At 35.4% G+C, this 18,063-nt stretch overlaps 1 protein-coding gene across 2 annotated transcripts in view; it reads left to right on the forward strand.

Moving 5' to 3' along the window:
- Positions 1-18,063, forward strand: part of Scn11a (sodium voltage-gated channel alpha subunit 11) — a 143,278-nt gene that overhangs the window by 11,871 nt on the left and 113,344 nt on the right. For both annotated transcript variants that reach the window (XM_087216475.1, XM_087216468.1), the window contains exons 3-4: positions 385-502; positions 1,733-1,835. In XM_087216475.1, coding sequence (XP_087072601.1) covers positions 385-502; positions 1,733-1,835 — 221 coding nt within the window. The remainder of the gene's footprint in view (positions 1-384; positions 503-1,732; positions 1,836-18,063) is intronic.

Raw genomic sequence — 18,063 nt, forward strand, 5'->3', positions numbered from 1 at the left:
AAATACATAGCCTGAAATTGAATATTAAGAGCTTTGTTTGTCCCAGTTATTACTCCATACCCTACTTTCTGTATTTTCAGGGCCCAAGTTCTCCACCTCTGGTTCCTCCATAGTATCCCAGAAGACGAATAGCTCACATTCCACACTTATCTTTAACACAGGTGATGGTGGTGGTGGTGGTGGTGGTGGGATCCACTGGGCTCCAGAGTCATAGGGTAGCTGCTCAGAAAGTACCTTAGGCTTCAGAATGACGATTCTGTAACCAGAAGCTGCAGTTCTCATTATAAGCCAAGCCAGGATGGAACTTGTGCTTCTCTAAATGAACTCATGATAAATATTATTTTGTCATTGCACTTAATTCCTGTTGTGTTTGGTTTTCTGCAGACATTTATGGTGTTGAACAAGAAGAGAACAATCTACCGCTTCAGTGCCAAGCGTGCCTTGTTCGTTTTTGGACCTTTCAATCCCATCAGAAGTTTAGCCATTAAAATCTTGGTCCATTCATATCCTTTTAGTCCAGATCATGTGAAAAGTGCAAACCCAGGGGTTCACATGTTTACCGAATGGGATAAAATTCTCATTCTTTCAACAAATACTGGCTGAGTGCTGCTGCTGCGTGGCAGACACTGTGCTGAGTGCTGGGTGCGAAGGTAATGTGGCCCCTGTGCTAGGGTCCTCAGCTTCAGAAGATGATATAGAGGTGGGCAGTTTTCATAGTATGGAGGTGGCAGCAGGAGGCCCTGTTTGCTTTGGAGACATCAATGTGGCTGACTTCTTGGAGGAAGGAATCTAAGTGGATACCTAAACAAGGTCTGGAAACTGGAAACCTGTGCATCATTTGAGTAGATAAATGCATTGTGTTGGACCCATGTGTTTAAAACACTTTGGAAACATTTTCTAACATGAATGGTTCAAGTTTCTAGCTTCTCTTGAAAATTGAACTTCTGCCAAGCCTAGGCCTGTATTCTTACTTGGCAAAGAATCAGTGTCGTACAGAATCACTACCTCTTTTGGAGAGGGCATGCAAGCTCTATTTTGTAACATATGTACCTCTCTTCTTTTTCCTTTTCACAAATGTATGTGACTTTCCAAGTCAGATCTGTATGACTTAGAGTTTGCAGACTCACTTTTAAAGGATAAAGACAGGAATTACTGAACATTTATAATGTGTGAAGGGTGTTGCAGGAAACACTAGGTCATTCTAGATGGGAGGAGGTAAAAAAGACATAGATTGGTAGACCTAATAAAATATTGAGAGAATGGTAATGAATAACTAGCTAGATTGGGTTCCCTAGAAATAGGGCTGGAGGAGGGGACTCTTATTTAAGTGACTTACTAGAGGAATGCTCTCTGGAGGACAAAGGGAAGCTAAACGAGGCTGAGATCTTAGCAAAGTCTACCTAAGCATGACCTATGAGGAGCTCTGGAACTTGGATGAACCAGAGTTGTCCAACTTTGAAGCAAAGGGTCAGATTTTTGTCATCTGTGTCAGCCAGCTATGTGGAAAGGGATGTATAGCTCTCCAGGTGAGGAGGTTGCCATTCAGCTAGAAGCCTTTCTCCAGAGGAAGGGACAGGCATGAGTTGTCCTCAGTCAACTCTCTCAGTCAGAGAATAGATGCACCTCTGGAAAAGACAGCGTGGAGGCCCCACAACAGTAACAGCCTGTACGACACTAGTCAATGTCATGTGCTGTCCTGCAGAGTGTCTACCTTAATTTAATGTTTTGGTCACATTGTTCAGCATGTTCATCATCTGCACCGTTGTGGTCAACTGTTTGTTCATGGCTATGGCTGGTGTTAAGGAGAGCAACAAGCCAAGAACTGACATTGCTGAGTGAGTATTTTCCCTTCATTCACCTTCTTGAGATTTTAAATAAATATGTCTGAAAGAATAAGAATTATGGCTACATTTGAGAAGAGAAGGATGGACGGAGAGGGGGAGAGAGAAGAGGAAAGGAAGAGGAAGGGAGAGAAAGGGAGAGAGAAATAATCTATTTCTCAACAAAAATGCTGGCAGAGTTAATTTTATTTTTGCACATACTTTTCCTAAAAAATTTTTATTTTGAATATACATATATAATGTCAGAAAAAGCAGTATCTTTGGGGTCCTTTAATCACATAACCATACTATAATTTTATGTTATTTATTTATTTATTTATTTATTTTTATTTTTTGGTACTGGGGATCGAACTCAGGATCTTGTGCTTGCAAGGCAGGTGGTGGCACCACTGAGCTAAATCCCCAGCCATGTTATTTATTTTTATCAGTACATGCCTGTGATACATAATGAATACATTCATTGTGAGAAATTGTTACATGCAATATCATATCTTAATCCTTTTTACTTCCCTTGTCTCTCTCTCCCCTCCCTCCATCTCTAGATCGTCTTCCCATTTGCAAAAGATCTATTTCCTTATTTCCTCTTATCTATCTTTTATTTTGCTCTTTAAATTCTACTTTGGGTTTCTCATATAAGATAAACCATGCAATATTTAAACTTCTGTGTCTGACTTATTTCACTAAGAATTACGGTCTCAAGGTACATTCAATTTCCTACAGGTGACTCAGATTTATCCTTTATACAATTCATTGCATATATATATATATATAATATTTTCATTACCTATTCACCCCTTGATGCATATATGGGCCACCTCTAAGATTTTGTTGTTATGAGTTATGCTGCTATAAATATGAGTGTGCATGTGTCACTGGAATAGGATGTCTTTAACTCTTTTGGGAAGATACTTAGAAGGGGTATAGCTGGGTTGAATGGAATTTCTAATTTTAGGCTTTTGAGGAATCTCCATATTGATTTTTATAGTGGTTGTACTTGTTTACATTCTTACCAGTGATGTTAGAAGGATTCCTTTTTCCCCATGGCCTTGCCGGCATTTGTAATTGTTTGGTTTCTTGGTGATAGCTATTCTTTATGGAGTAAGATGGAATATCAGTGTTGTTTTAATTTGCATTTGTCTAACGGCCAGAGTTACTGAATATTTTTTCATGTATTTATTTGTCATTTGTATTTCTTTTCCTGAGAAGTGGTCTATTTATTTCAATTGTTCATTTTTTAATTGGGCCATTTATTTTGGGGGGGGGCTAATTTTTTTGAGTCCTTTTATGTATTCTAGATATTGGTCCTTTGTCTAAGGAGTAGCTGGCAAAATTTTTCCCATTCTGTAGGTTGTCTCTTCACTCTGCTGGTTGTTTCTTTTGTCTTTCAGAAGCTTTAAAATTTGATATAATCCTATTTGTTGATTTTTGATGTTGTTTCTTGTGCAGTTGGGGTTCTGTTCAGAAAGTCCATGCCTATGTGTATGTCTTTACCTATTTTATCTTCCAGCAGATTATTTCTGCCTTAATATCTAAGTCTTTGATCCATTTTGATTTTATTTCAGTGGATGCTGAAAGACTTGTGCATAGAATCAGTCTTTTACATATGGATAACCAGTTTTCCCAACACCATTTGTTGAAGAGGCCATCCTTCTCCAGTATGTTTTTGGACCCTTTGTCAAAGATCAAATGTCTGAATGTGCCTGAAGTTGTTTCTGTATCCTCTATTCTGTTCTGTTCATCCACATGTCTGTTTTTGTGCCAATACTATGGTGATTTCTTTTTTATTATTGTAGCTCCAGAGTTCTGTAGTTTTCATTATAGAGGTATTTCACTTCCTTGGTTAGGTTAATTCCTAAGTATTTAATTTTTTATGCTATTGTGAATGATATTGTTTTCCTAATTTCTTTCTCAGTGTGTTCATTATTGGTGTACAGACATGCTATTGATTTTTGTGTATTGATTTTCTATCCTGCTACAGTGCTGAATTTGGTTATTAATTCTAGAAATCTTTTGGTGGAATATTTTGGTCTTCAATATGAAGGATCATGCTGTCTGCAAATAGTGAAACTTCGATCTCTTCATTTCCTGTACATATCATTTTTATTTCTCTCTCTTGCCTGATTGCTATGGCTAATGGTTTTGAGTATTATATTGAAAAAGAAGCTGGGCCGGGGATTTAGCTCAATGGTTCTGCTGCCTGCTTCACAAGGTCCCAAGTTCAATCCCTGGTACAAAAAAAAAAAATAGCAATAGTGGACATCCTTTTCTTTTTTCCTGAGTTTGAAAGGAAAGCTTCTAGCTTCTCCCCATTTAATATGGCCACATTGTTTTGTCATAAATGTCTTTTATAAAATTCTATCCTTATGTTGGATTTCTGGGATTTTTGACTATGATATGTTGTGGGGAAATCCTTTTCTGATCCTGCCTATTTGGAGTTCTTTATGATTTGCTTACATGTATGTTGAATTCTTTCCCCATTTAGAAAAAAATGTAAAACATAAATTCCACAGAGAATAATTCAGTATTGTATAAAAATGTTAATGATATCTCATTGTAAAATGATGTATTCAAATTTAAAATTCCCATGGAAAGTCAGATATTATGACATAAACTTTGGCTGCAATTTTTAAAGTACAGCATCTTTAAAAAAAATTATGGGGGGCAGGGGATTTGGCTCAGTGGTTCCGGCACCTGCCTTGCAAGGTCTCCAGTTCGAACCCCGGTATCAAAAAAAAAAAATTATAGCATGCCAGAGATGATCAGGTTGCCTCCACTGCATTCAGTAGCACCCTGCAGCTGGAGCGCAAGGTGCCTGCTGCACACTAGATGCCTGTAACACACACCTTCACCCCTCTCATTGGCCATCTTGTCTCCCAGCCCCCTCACTCTTAGGCTCTGAGGTCCTACTTCACTGACACTTTCCCTTCACACTCCTCTCCTTCCTGTAGAGGCCTACACTTTTGAAATTCCCCTCAAAAAATTCTATCTCCCCTCGACTTCCCAACTCCTCCTTGGAGTCCACTCAAAGGAGTCCAAGTCCCCTTGCATCCCTGCTACTTTCAGACTCTGTCTGCCTATCACCTGGCTCCATCCCTGCCATCACCATCCCCTCCCTCACAGATCATCAGTCCTGAGAGGATCTGGGCATGAGCAATGTTGGGGAGAGAGAAAGTGAACTGGTCTCTGGTACACACTTGTGAGTTCGAGTGACCAACCACTGCCAGCTGGCACCAAGAATGAGGAAGAGTTGCCTAACACAGAAGCAGCTGGATCCAATCCTATTAAAGTTAGTAGTTTGAAGAGGTAGATAAATATCAAGTTACACTAAGGCAAAATCACAGCACTGGGAAGCAGACAATAACTAAATAGATCTCCAAGGCAGGTTGGTGTGGCAGTCAGGAATCGCAGAGGAAAAACAGTTCGTGGTGGGTGGAAGGTAGCAAAACAAGCAAGGGACATCCACAGCTCTTTCTTTCTCTTATATCTTATCCAGGCTACTTTGGGTGGGTAGCACTCACATCCTTAATCCTAGTGCCCTTTATCCTAGCATTGCACCATGAATCAATTCCAGCATCACACACTCTAGATCCACACCACATATGACCACATGAGGTTTTGGGGGGGATATCTAAACACAAGCTGTAACAAATGGCTAAAGCTTTGAGCATCTTTTTATATACTTATTGGTCATTAGTACTTTTTTTTTTGAAAAGTGTCTGTTCAATTCATTTGCCCACTTATTTATTGGGGTACTTGATGTTTCAGTGTTATTTACTTTGAGTTTTTAAAAAAATATATAGATATGAATTCTCTGAAAGAGTAGCGGGCAAAGATTTTCTCCCCTTCTGTAGGCTCTCTTTGTTCTTAATGTTGCCTTTGCTGTGCAGGACTTCTTAGTTTGATGTAATCTCATTTTATCCATTATTGCTGTTATTTCCTGAGCTATTCAATAAGTCATTGTCTGTGCCTACTTCTTGAAGTTTTTCCCTTATATTTTCTTCTATTACTTTCAAAATTTCAGGTCTTATACCTAGGTCTTTGACCAATTTTTATACAGAGTGAAAGATGGGGATCTAATTTCAATCTTCTATATAGGGATATCCAGTTTTACCAGGGCCATTTTTTTAAATTCTCATTTTATTTTATTATTTTTTAAATTTATATATTAATTGGTACATTTTAGGTATACAATACTTTTACATTTATCATTGGGTGTTTGTACCTGAACGTGATGTATCTTAGTTCTTATTTTTTCCCCCATTACCTATGCGTCCTTCACCCCTGCCACCCTTCCCTATTTACATAGACTTTGTTTCCATTTCTTTTTCTTTCTCATAATTTTTCCTTTTCCTTTTTTAAAGAGGCTGTCTTTTATACAATGTATATTTTTGGCTCCTTCATCAAGATGTAGATGGCAGTAGTTATGTGGGTGTGAGTCCTCTATTCTATCCATTGATCTATAAGATGTGATTGAAAAATAAGACGAATATTTAAATTTTAAAAATTTTATTACAGTAAAAGACACATTGCAATTAATCACCCTCAAAATACTCCTCCTCACTTTGAACACACTTATTACTTAATTCTTGCCACTTTCTGAAGCAGTTCTAGAAGTTGTGTTTCATAAGTGTCTTTAGTTACGCTGTTTTAGTTGCCTTGGTATCTTGAATCAATTCAAAGCCATTACCTTTCATGGTCATTTTGACTTTGAAGGAAATGTAAAGTTGTATGGTTCAATATACAATGAATAAGGTGAATGAGGACACATTGAAATGTTTTTACAAGTCTACCCTTCCATTGGATGGTACACAGCAGCAGCATTCACCACATATTTTATCATACCTCATGAGGACATGAAAGAGGGCTTCCAGAAGTGCTTCAGAAAGTAGCAAGAACATTAGGATGTGTGTTTGAAGTGAGGGCAAGTATTTTGAGCAGGATTAAGATCAATATGCCTTTTACTGTAATAAATTTTGAAAATGTATCCATTCACTACATATTTTGATCACATCTTGCATGTGTGCTCGTACAGTGGGGTTTTTTTTGTTACTATGACTTTGTAGTCTAACTTGAAATAGGGTATTATGAGGACTCTAGGTTTGTTCTTTATGCTTAGGATTACTTTGGCTATTTTGGGTCTTTCGTGTTTCCATATGAATTTTAGGAGTTTTTTTAGTTCTCTGAAGAATATCATTGGAATTTTGATGGAGATTGCATAAAATATGTAGATGGCTTTTGGTAATTTGGTCATTTTAATAATATTAATTCTGTCTATCCATTAATATGGAAGGTCTTTTCATCTTCCAGTGTCTTCTTCAATTTATTTTTTCAGTATTCTGTAATTTTCATTGTGGAGGCCTTTTCTCTCTTTGGTTAGTTTGATTCCTAGGTCTTTTATTTTTTGAAGGTATTGTAAATGGAATTGTTTTCATAGTTTGTTCTCAGCTATTTATTATTGGTTTTTAAATATTGATCATGTATCTTTCTACTTTGCTGAATTTGTTTATAAGCTTTAAAATTCTTTTCGTGGAATCTCTAGGGTCTTTGAAGTATAGAATAATATCTGAAAACAAGCATATTGTGACATATCCCTTTCCTATTTGTATCCCTTTTATTTTTTCTCTTGCTTAAGTGCTCGTGCTAAAATTTCAAGCACAATATAAATAGGAGTGATGAGACTGGGTATCTTTGTCTTGTTCCTAATCTTAGAAAAATGTTTTCAGTTTTCCCCCAGTCAGAATGATTTCAGCTTTAAGTTTGTTGTATACACTATTATATTGAAGTAAGATTCTTCTGTATCTACCTTCTCAGTCTCAGGGCTTTTATTGAAATGGGATATTGTCAAAGATTTTCTTTACATCTGTTGAGGTAATCATGTGATTTTTATCCTTGATTCTATTTAAGTGATGTTTTTACATTTATTGATTTGTATATGTTGAACCATCCTTGAAGTCCTGCAATGGAAAAAACTTGATTATGGTTTAATGTGTTTTTCAATTTAGTTTGCAAGTATGTTATTAAGGATTTTTACATCTATGTTCATCAAGGATATTAGTTTATAGTTTTCTTTTGTTTTTATTTGGTTTTGGTATCAGGGTGATTGATATTGGCATTACAAAATGAGTTTGACGGTGTTCCTTCCCTTTCTTTTTTCTTTTTTGGTACTGGGGATCAAACTCAGGACCTTGTGCTTGCGAGCCCCGTGCAGTGCCACTGAGCTAAATCACCGGCTTTGCCTTCCCTTTCATTTCATGCTGTAGTTAGAATAGCATGGTATTAGTTTTCTTTAAAAGTGGTAAAACTCAGCAGTGAACCTGTTTGGTCCTGAGCTTTTCTTTATTCGGAGACTTTTCATTCCTGCTTCAATCTCATTGCTTGCTACTGATTGGTTTAGGGTTTTTATAGCCTCTTGGTTCCATTTTGTTCGGTCATAATATGTATAGAAAATTAGTTGTTTCTTCTAGATGCTCCAATTTATTCTAATATTTGCTTTCAAAATAGTCCTGGGTTTCAGTGTTATCTGTTATAATATTCCCCTTTTTTATCTTTAATTACATTGATTTGGATTTTCTTTTTGTTATCTTAGCTAAAGATTTATCAGTCTTATCTTTTCAAAGAAGTAGGTTTTGTTTCATTGATCCTTCATGTTATTCCTTTAGTATCTATTTTATTAATTTCAGCTTTGATTTTGTTATTTGTTTACTTCTATGGAGCTTGGCTCTGATTTGTTCTTATTTTGCTAAGACCTTGAGATGCATCATTAGGTTATTTGTTTGAGGTCAGTCTGATTTTTTGATGTAGACACTCATAAACTTCCCTGAAGAACTGCACTTGCTATATTCTAGAGATTCTGGTGTGTTGTTTCCTTTTCATTTGATTCTAGGAATTCTAAAATCCTCCCCCTAATTTTTTAAATGACCACTGATAGTTCAGAAGTGAATTGTTCAACCTCCATGTGTTTATATAGTTTCTGTAGTTTGATGTGCTGAAATCTAATTTCATTTCATTGTTATCTGATAAAATAAAAAATATTATTTCAATTTTTGTATTTGTTAAGAGTTTCTTTATTCACTTAAAATATGGTATATTTTGCAGAAAGTTCTATGAGTTACAGAAAAGAATGTGTATTTGCAGTTGTTGTATGGAATGTTCTGCAAATATCTGTTAAGTCTATTTGATCTATGGTATCATTTAACTTGAGGTTTTTGTATTGAATTTTTTTCTGGATAACATGTCTATTGGCAAGAGTGGAGTACCGAAGTAACCCACTTTTTTATTCACTGTAAGTACTTTAAAATATTTTTTTAGCACCTGTTTGCAATACATAATTACTACATTTGTCATGCGAGAGTTTGAATATGTACACACCACATCTTAATTCTTTTTTATCTCTTTCCCCTCCCATCTCTCTCTGCCCCCTCCAATTCTTGTTCCCCTTCACATTGGTTAAAGTTCTGCTTCCATTTTTTGTTCAATTCTCTTTTTCACCTCTTTTCTTCTCTCTCTCTCTCTTTCTCTCCCCATTTGAAAATACCTCCTTTCTTCTTATTATCTATTTTTTATTTTGCTCTTTATTTATATTTTGGGTTTGTCATATAAGAGAAACCATACAATATTTAAACTTGTGTGTCTGATTGATCTCATTTAACATTATGATCTTGAGGTGCATCCATTTACCTACAAATGCCTCAAGTTTTTTTTTATGGTACAGTAGTACACAATTGTGTATAAATATCAAGCTTTCTTTATCCAATTATGTGTTGATAGGCAGATAGAATCTTTCCAAGACTTAGCTAATATAAATTGTGCTGCTATAAACATGAGTATTCATGTATCACTGTAATGTGATGACTTTAACTCTTTTAAGAAGATTTCCAGAAGGGGACTAGATAGGTCAAATGGAATGCTTCAAGAGTTTTACCTATTTTATCTTCCAGCAGCTTAAGGGTTTCTATGTTAACATTTAGATCTTTGAACCATTTTGATTTTAGTTTCATACATGATGAGAGATATGGGTGTAGATTCCATCTTATGCATATGGAGCACCAGTTTCCTCAGCACCATTTTTTAAAGAGCCTACTTTTCCTTAGTGTATGTTTTTTGGCCCCTTTGTTAAAGAACAGATTATTGTATGTTTCTGAGCTTGTTTCTGCATCCTCCACTCTGTTCCACTAATCCACTTGTCTGTTTTTGTGCCAGTACCATGCTGTTTTTAACACTGTAACTTTGTACTGTAACTTGAAATCTATTACTGAGGATTGCTTTTGGTCTTCTAGGTCTCTTCTGGTTCCATATAAACTTCAGGAGCATTTTCTCTAATTCTGCGAAGAATGTTGTTGGTATTTTGATTGAGATTGCATTAAATTTCTGCATCAGTTTTGGAAGTATGACCATTGCCAATATTGGTTCTGCCTACCCACGGACGGAGGATATCTTTTCATTTTCTGATTTTCTCTTTAACCTTCTTTTTCAGTGTACTGCAGTTTTCATTGTAGAGCTCTTTTACTTCCTAAGTATTTAATTTTTTTTGATGCTATTGTGAATGGAATTCTTTTCCTAGCTTCTTTCAGTGAGTTCATTATTAATGTGTAGAAGCACTATGAATTTTTTGTGTTGATTTTGTACCTTGCCACACTGCTGAATTTGTTTATTAATTCTTGGATTTTTTAGTGGAAATTTTTGTGTCTTGTAAATAGAAAATTATGTCATTTGCAAATAATGATACTTTGACTTCTTCATTTCCTATACGTATCCCTTCTTAGTTTTTTCTTGTTGCTGGAACAAAATACTCAACACCCAAACTTAAAGGAAAAAAGGTTTATTTTAGCTTATAGTTTGAAGAGGTTTAGTCCACATTTAGTTGGCTCCAAGGCAGGACAGTATGGCAGAGGGGCATGGCAGGTGAGAAACAAACCATGACAGAGCAGGCAGGAGATAGCAATCAGCAAAAGCAGCAAAGCAGCAAAGCAGCAAGCCTGCCTTTCCCCTTTTTCCCATCCAGGCCACAAGCCTTTGGGTGGTGCCATCCACACCCAGGGTAGGGGTTCACTCTTCAGTAAATCTATTCAACCATATTCAAAACTATGTTAGTTTCAATCAGTGAACTAATTTAGTATCTTACCCCTTTAATCCCAGTATCACACTGATCCAGCCAGCTGTGAAAAGCCCCATTTATGAGCACATGAGTCTTTGTGGGGAGGCATCTAAGACAAACTACAACATATCCTTTTTGTTTCTATCTCTTTCTTGATTTCTCTGGCTAACGTGTTGAGGGCTGTGTTGAATGGAAGTGGTAATAGTGGACATCCTTGTCTTGTTCCTGATTTTAGAGGGCAAGCTTTCAACTTCTTCCCATTTAACATGATTTTGGCCATTGGTTTGTCATGAATACCTTTTATCAGATTGAGATAAAGTTCTTCTATACCTATTGTTTTTAGGGTTTTTATCATGCATGGATGTTGGATTGTGTCAAATACCTTTTCTACATTGATTGAGATGATCATGTGATTTTTGTTCTCACTTCTGTTTATGCAATAGATTACATTTTCTGATTTGCCTGTGTTGAACCATCCTTGCATCCCTGAGATAAAGCCCACTTGGACATGATTTATGATCTTTTTGATGATTTATTGCATCCTGGTTGCCAGTATCTTGATGGTTTTTCATCTATGTTCATTAGAGGATTGCCCGGTTTTCTTTTCTCTTTGGATCCTGTGTGGCTTTGTAATGAGAGTAATGCTAGCTTTCAGGAATAACTTTGGGAATATTCTCTTCCTTTTAATTTCATTTAAGAATTTGTAGAGAATTGGTGTTAGATCTTCCCTGAAGTTTTTGCAGAATTCACTAGTCCATTAGGTTCTGGGCTTTTCTTAGTTGATAGATTTTAAAATTCAATTTCCTTGCCTGTTTTTGGATTAGTCAGGATTTTTAATTCTTCTTTGTTCAGTTTCAGTAATTCATATGCAACTAGGAAACTCACCATTTCGTCTGAGTTTTCCAATTTATTGGTGTACAGTTTTGTGAAGTAGTTGCTAATAATCTGGATTTTGGTAGTGCCCATTGTAATTTTACTTTTTCATTTCTAATTGCATTGATTTGTTTCTTTTTCCTTTTTTGGTAAGATTGGCTAAGGGTTTGTCTATTTTGTTTATTTTTTTGAAAAATTGGTTCTTCAATTCATTGACTGTATTTTTTTGTCTCAATTTCATTGATTTCTACTTTGATCTTTATAATTTCTGTCCTTGTACTAGCTTTGGGTTGATTCTTCCTCTTTTTGTTGGACCTTGAGGTGCATCATTAGGTTAATTATTTGGACTCACTCTGTTTTTGTAATGTGGACATTCATAGCTATAAACTTCCCTTTTGGGATTGTTTTTTTTGTCCCATAAATTCTGGTATGTTGTACTGGCATTATCATTTAATTCTAGGAACTGTCATATTTCTTCCTTAATTTCTTTTGTGACCTATTGATTATTCAAGAGTGTGTTGTTTAATTTCCATGTGTTCGTGCAATTTCTGTGGTTCCTTTTGTCATTGACTTCTAGTTTCATCACACTATTATCTGATAATATATATGGGATAATTCTGATTCTTTTGCATTTACTTGAGCATGCTTTATGGGCTAGCATGTGGCCTATTTTGGAGAAATTTCCTATGCAGCCAAAATGATTCTGTATTTTGTTTTTGTTGGGTGTAACATTCTGTATGTATCTATTAAGTCCAATTGTTCAAAATGAATTTGGTTCTTTTCCTGTTGACCGTTTCCCTTAATCAGTAATATTTAGTCACTTTCTTTGCCTCTTCTTATCAGTTTTGGCTTAAAGTTCACTTTGTCTGAAAGTAGCATAGCTACTCCTGCTTATTTACAAGTTCCTGTTGCATGGAATAATGTGTTCTATTCTTTTTTAGTCTATGAATTTCTGTTCAGGTTCAGTGTGTTTCTTGTATGCAGCATAACATTAGATCTTGTTTCTTGACCCATTCTGCTAATCTGTGTCTTTTATTGGTAAACTGAGACCATTCACATTGATGATTATAACTGACAGGTATTAAATTGTTCTTGTCATTGTCTTATTTTTCTGCTGCCAATTATTTCTCTTTCACTTGTACTTAACTGCTCACCCTGCCTAGTGTATATTCATTCTACTGACTCTTGTTAACTTCATTATCTTTTTATAGGATATCCTTGAGAATATTTTGGAGTGCTGGTTTGGTGGTCATGAACTTATTTAGGTGCTCTTTATCATGGAAATAATTTTTTTCTCCATCAGTTTTGAAAGATAATTTTTCAGGACATATCAATTTGTGTTGGATGTTGTTTCCTTTGAGGGCTTGAAACACCTCCCTCCAAGGTCTCCTTGTCTTTATGGTTTATGTTGAGAAGTCTGCTGTAATTCTGATTGGTTTTCCTTTGTAAGTGATCTATTGCTTTTTCTCTAACAGATTTAAAGATTCTGATCTCATCTTGGATTTCTGGTATTTTGATTATGAGGTGTCTTGGGTGGTTCTTTTCTGATCATTGCTATTTGGGTTTCTATATACCTCACTTATCTGTATATTAAATTGTTTTTCCATTTTTGGAAAGTTTTCTGCTATATTTCTGTAAACAGGTTATTTCTTCCTTTGTGCCATCTTCTGATTTTTTCACTAATTCCAATTAATCTTAGATTAGTCTTTTTTGCATCACCTAGCAACTGTTGGATATATTTTTCACTTTCTCTTTTTGTTTTAAAGTATGTTTCATTAACTGATCAACAACTACAGTCCTGTCTTCTAGATCTAACAGTCTGTATTCACATTGGTCTCTTCTACTTCTCATACTTTTATTAGAATTTTTAATCTCCTGGATTTCTGTTTGGAATTCTTTGGACTCCAATTATTTTCTATGTTGGGCATTTATGGTTTGCATCTTTCTCTAGTTTTTTATTAGTGTCTTCCCTAGACTCACTGATCATTTGCTTGATTAAGATCATTATCGCTTTAGTTATGTTTTTGTTTGTTTATTTGTGGGGTTTTTTTGTACCAGGGATCAAACTCAGGACCTTGCGTTTGCAAGGCAGGCACGGAGCCACTGAGCTAAATCCCAAGCCCTCTCTCCTTGTTTTCTTTGAGTTCTCTAAGCACCTTGTTGATCTGTTTTGTTACCTCCATTGTTATCCTTTCAGATTTGGCTATATTACTTTTGGTCCCCCTATCCTTCCTAAATCAGCTTTGAGGGAGTTAGGAGCTTCTGGAGCATTTTGTTGGCTTGTTTTCTCATTTCTCTATTTTTTTTGTCTGTTTGTTTCCTGTGCTGAGCCTTGATTATAGTGAGTAGCTTTGTTGCTAGTATGGACACTTCTTTAGTTAATGCCTACTTTTAAGAAAAGTTCTATGGGCATAGCTATCTATTGGCCTTTGCCTCTTTTCCAGAATCTAACCACCTCCATTTTGGGGTGAGGGGGAGTTGCAGCTTATTTTGCCCAGTACCCAGTTCTTTGGGAATAGACCATAGTATTGTTTTTGACCTCCATGCAATCCAGACACTGGCATACAGAGAAAATCAATGGACGACAACTACAGTACTTGGTCTATAGTAGTAAAATCAGCAACAGCAATAGCATAAAATACAAACTGGATGTTTACAAACCCTAAGAAATAATAATATACTTCCTTTAACATAGAAAAGAGCTCTATAGTCATACTATAGAGAACTTTGTTAACACTAAGACAAACCAGATACTGAATTACAGTAAATATCTAATGAATAGAGCTTTGCCTCCTATAACAATAGAATAGTGTTTAACTGTGGTGAAATATAGTTAACTATCTAGAGATTCATAAAGCTTAATGGTTATACTACTAAGGTAAGAGTTTTCAGAGAATGGGAGCATGCAAAAAGTAGAATTTGAAAAATTAAGCATGGGAAATGATAAAAGTGAAATAAAAGAGTAACAGGTAAATGAGTAAAAATTTGAAAAGGGAAAAAATAAAAGAGAAAAAAAGAGGACCCGATCAAACAAGTAATCAAAGATAATAATTTTTTTTCCATTAAGTTTATTGGTACATTTTCGGTATACAATACAGTTACATTCATCATTGGGATCTTGTACCTTTACATGAGGATCTTGGTTCTTATATTTTTCCCCTTCCCTTGCCCACCCTTCACCCCCTCCATCCTTCCCTATTTGCAAAGACTTTGTTTCCAATTTTTTTTCCTCTTTTCATATTTTTTCCTTTCCCTTTTTTCCCTTCCCCTACCCCTCCCAATTCCCCTCCTCTTTTAGACCTTTTCTTCCTGTTACACAATATCAGTTATACATTTTTTAAATTACAATATTAAGATCTAGGAGACATTACCACAGATTTTACAGAATTTAAAAGGATATAGAAAGCATATTACAAAAATCTTTTTGAAATAAATTGGACAACTTCTAAGAAGTACCTTGGAAAACAAATTAATGAAAGTAACTCTGGAGGAAATAGAAAATTTGAATAGCGCCTATTAAAGAAAGTATATTCCTAGCTTGAAAACCTACCTATATGACAACAGCAAGCTCATATATATTTTAACTGATAAATTATATCAGACATTTAAAGCAGAAAAAAGAAGGAACACTTCCCCCCTCATTTTAGGAACTCAACATTGTGCTAATCCTAAAACTGGATAAAGATGATAGAAGAAAAAAGTATGAACATAGATAGAAATTTATTTAACAAAACAAACTATTGGAAGTCAGATCTGGCAATATGTAGAAAGTGGTTTTGTTATAGGGATGGCAGTGTTGGTTCAGCATGGGAAGATCCACCCCTAAAAGTCATCATTTCAACAAAGGAAAGGAAAAAGCCATATGATCCTGTCACTAGATGTAGAAAAAGTATTGGACTAAATTCTACAGCTGTTCATGGTAAAAGCTATCAGGAGACTAGAAGTAGAACAGAAACTTCTCAACAGATTAAAGACATGTACTCCATACTTCCAGCGAGAATGCCTTATATAAATGGAGAAGATACAATGCTTTCTCCTTAAGGTGGGGAACAAGGGCAGATATGCTTACTCTTTATCTGTCCATTAAACTTTGAAACCTAGTCCCCACCAAAATAGTCTGGCAATAAAATGATACAACTAGGATATGACTGGCACAGCAGAAGCAAAATCTTTATATGTAGATAAAATGATCATCTACAGAGAAAATACTAAGAAATCTCTAGGTGGCCCTAGAACTTGTACTTGAATATAGCAGGATTAGAAAACACAAGGAATATATAAAAATTCAGGTCTGTGTATACTTGCCTTAAATGAAGAATTGGATATTGAAATTGAAAAGTTATGTAGGAGTACAAAGGACCTAGAAAAGTTAAAAAAAAAAACAAAAACAGTGTTGGAAGACATTTAGTACCTAATTTTAAGACAATGTTGGTGTAAGGAAAGACATAGATCATTGGAATAAAACAGAGAATCTAGAAATAGAACCACACATATATGGTCCACTGAGTTTTGAAAGATTATTTAACATTAGCATTTTATAGAATATAGACTCAATTCAAGAGCCAAGGAAGAGAGAGTGTTTTCAGCAAACAGCACTAGAACATCTGGAATCTGTATATAAAAAATTAATCTCAACCCTTTTTTTCATACATGAAAATAACTTGAAGGGATCTATGAACCTAAATAAGAAAGCCTAAAAGTATAAAACTTTAAGAAGAAATTATAAGGGAAAATATTTATGAATTCAGGGTAGGCAAGAACTATCTAGGATACAAAAAACATGATGTATAAAAGAAAAAAATTGATAAATGAGATTCCATCAAAATTTAGAACTGTAAATGACATCATTAAAATGAAAACTAGTCCTTAAACAGACCATATTTACAATACATATAACCTATGACCAGAATATATAAAGAACTCTTAGAGCTCATTAATAGACAACCCAATTAAAATGTAGACATAAGAAGATGATAAATAGCCAGTATGGCACAAGGAAAGGTGTGCAACTCTAGAATCAGAAAAATACTAATCAGTACAATAATAAGATTGAATTATACACTCATTAGGGAGATGAAGTTAAAAGTTTTAAAAGCCTTGTCATGACTTTTTCTTTTTGTTGCATTCTCCCCATTTGCGTTTAATTTGTCACACCCAATGGATTCATTCTGCTGAGTTTCCTGGGGTTGTGATCCTCATTGTCTTTTCCTAGGGTATTGTCTAAAATTTTTTGGAGTGCCGATTTGATATTCATGAAGTTACTGAGGTGCTCTTTGTCGTGAAAGTATCTTATTTCTCCATCAATTTTGAAAGATAGTTTTGCAGGGTACATCAATCTGGGTTGGAGGCTGTTTTCCTTTAGGGCATGAAATACAGCACTCTAAGCTCTTCTTGCCTTGAGAGTTTGCATTGAGAAGTCTGCTGTGATTCTGATGGGCTTTCCTTTGTATGTGATTTGTTTCTTTTCTCTCACTGCTTGTAGAATTTTGTTCTTCTGTTGAATTTCTGGACTCCTAACTATTATATGCCTATGTGTAGATTTTTTTTTATTAAGGCTAGCTGGAGTCCTATATGCCTCACTTATCTGTGTGTGAAGTTCTTTTCCCCTCCTTGGGAAGTTTTCTGCCATCACTTCTGTGAACAGATTTTTTATGTCATCTGCACTCTCTCCTGTTTCTTCACTGACTCCAATCAGTCTTATGTTATTCTTCTTTGCATCGTCTAGCAGCTGCTGGATTGATTTCTAGTGTTCCCTTACAATTTTAAAGCAATTTTTCTTTTCCTGGTCACTAATTGCAATCTTATCTTCTATATGTGAAATTCTATCCTCACATTGGTTCATTCTGCTGCGCAGACTTTCGGTGAAGTTTATAATCTCTTGGAAATCTGTTTGTATCTGTTTTATGGATTCCATTTGTTTCCTATGTTGGAATTCCATCATGTTCCTCAGATCCTCTGTTTTTTTTTATCTGTGTCCTCTCTAGATTAATCATGTTTTGCACCATGAGCAAAATCTTTGCTGTTATCTGAGTAATTATTTCTGATTTCATTTTTCCCAGATCCTCTTTTGTTGCCAGTTCAGAGAGTCCAGGTGGTTGAGTATCAGATTGTTTCATCTTGTTTCCCTTTGGGGTTGCTGTAGGTGATCCAGAAGTCTGATTTTGAGACTTGTTTATGTGTCTTCTCATTTCTACCGAAGGGGGTTCTTCTGGCACCCATGCGGCTCAGCTTCTTTGCCCTAGGAGCTTGGGATGG

Source organism: Heterocephalus glaber, unplaced genomic scaffold (genome assembly GCF_053883595.1).
Source record: "Heterocephalus glaber isolate CG9 unplaced genomic scaffold, H.glaber_assembly_v1.0 deba00000122, whole genome shotgun sequence".
Lineage (NCBI taxonomy): Eukaryota > Metazoa > Chordata > Mammalia > Rodentia > Bathyergidae > Heterocephalus > Heterocephalus glaber.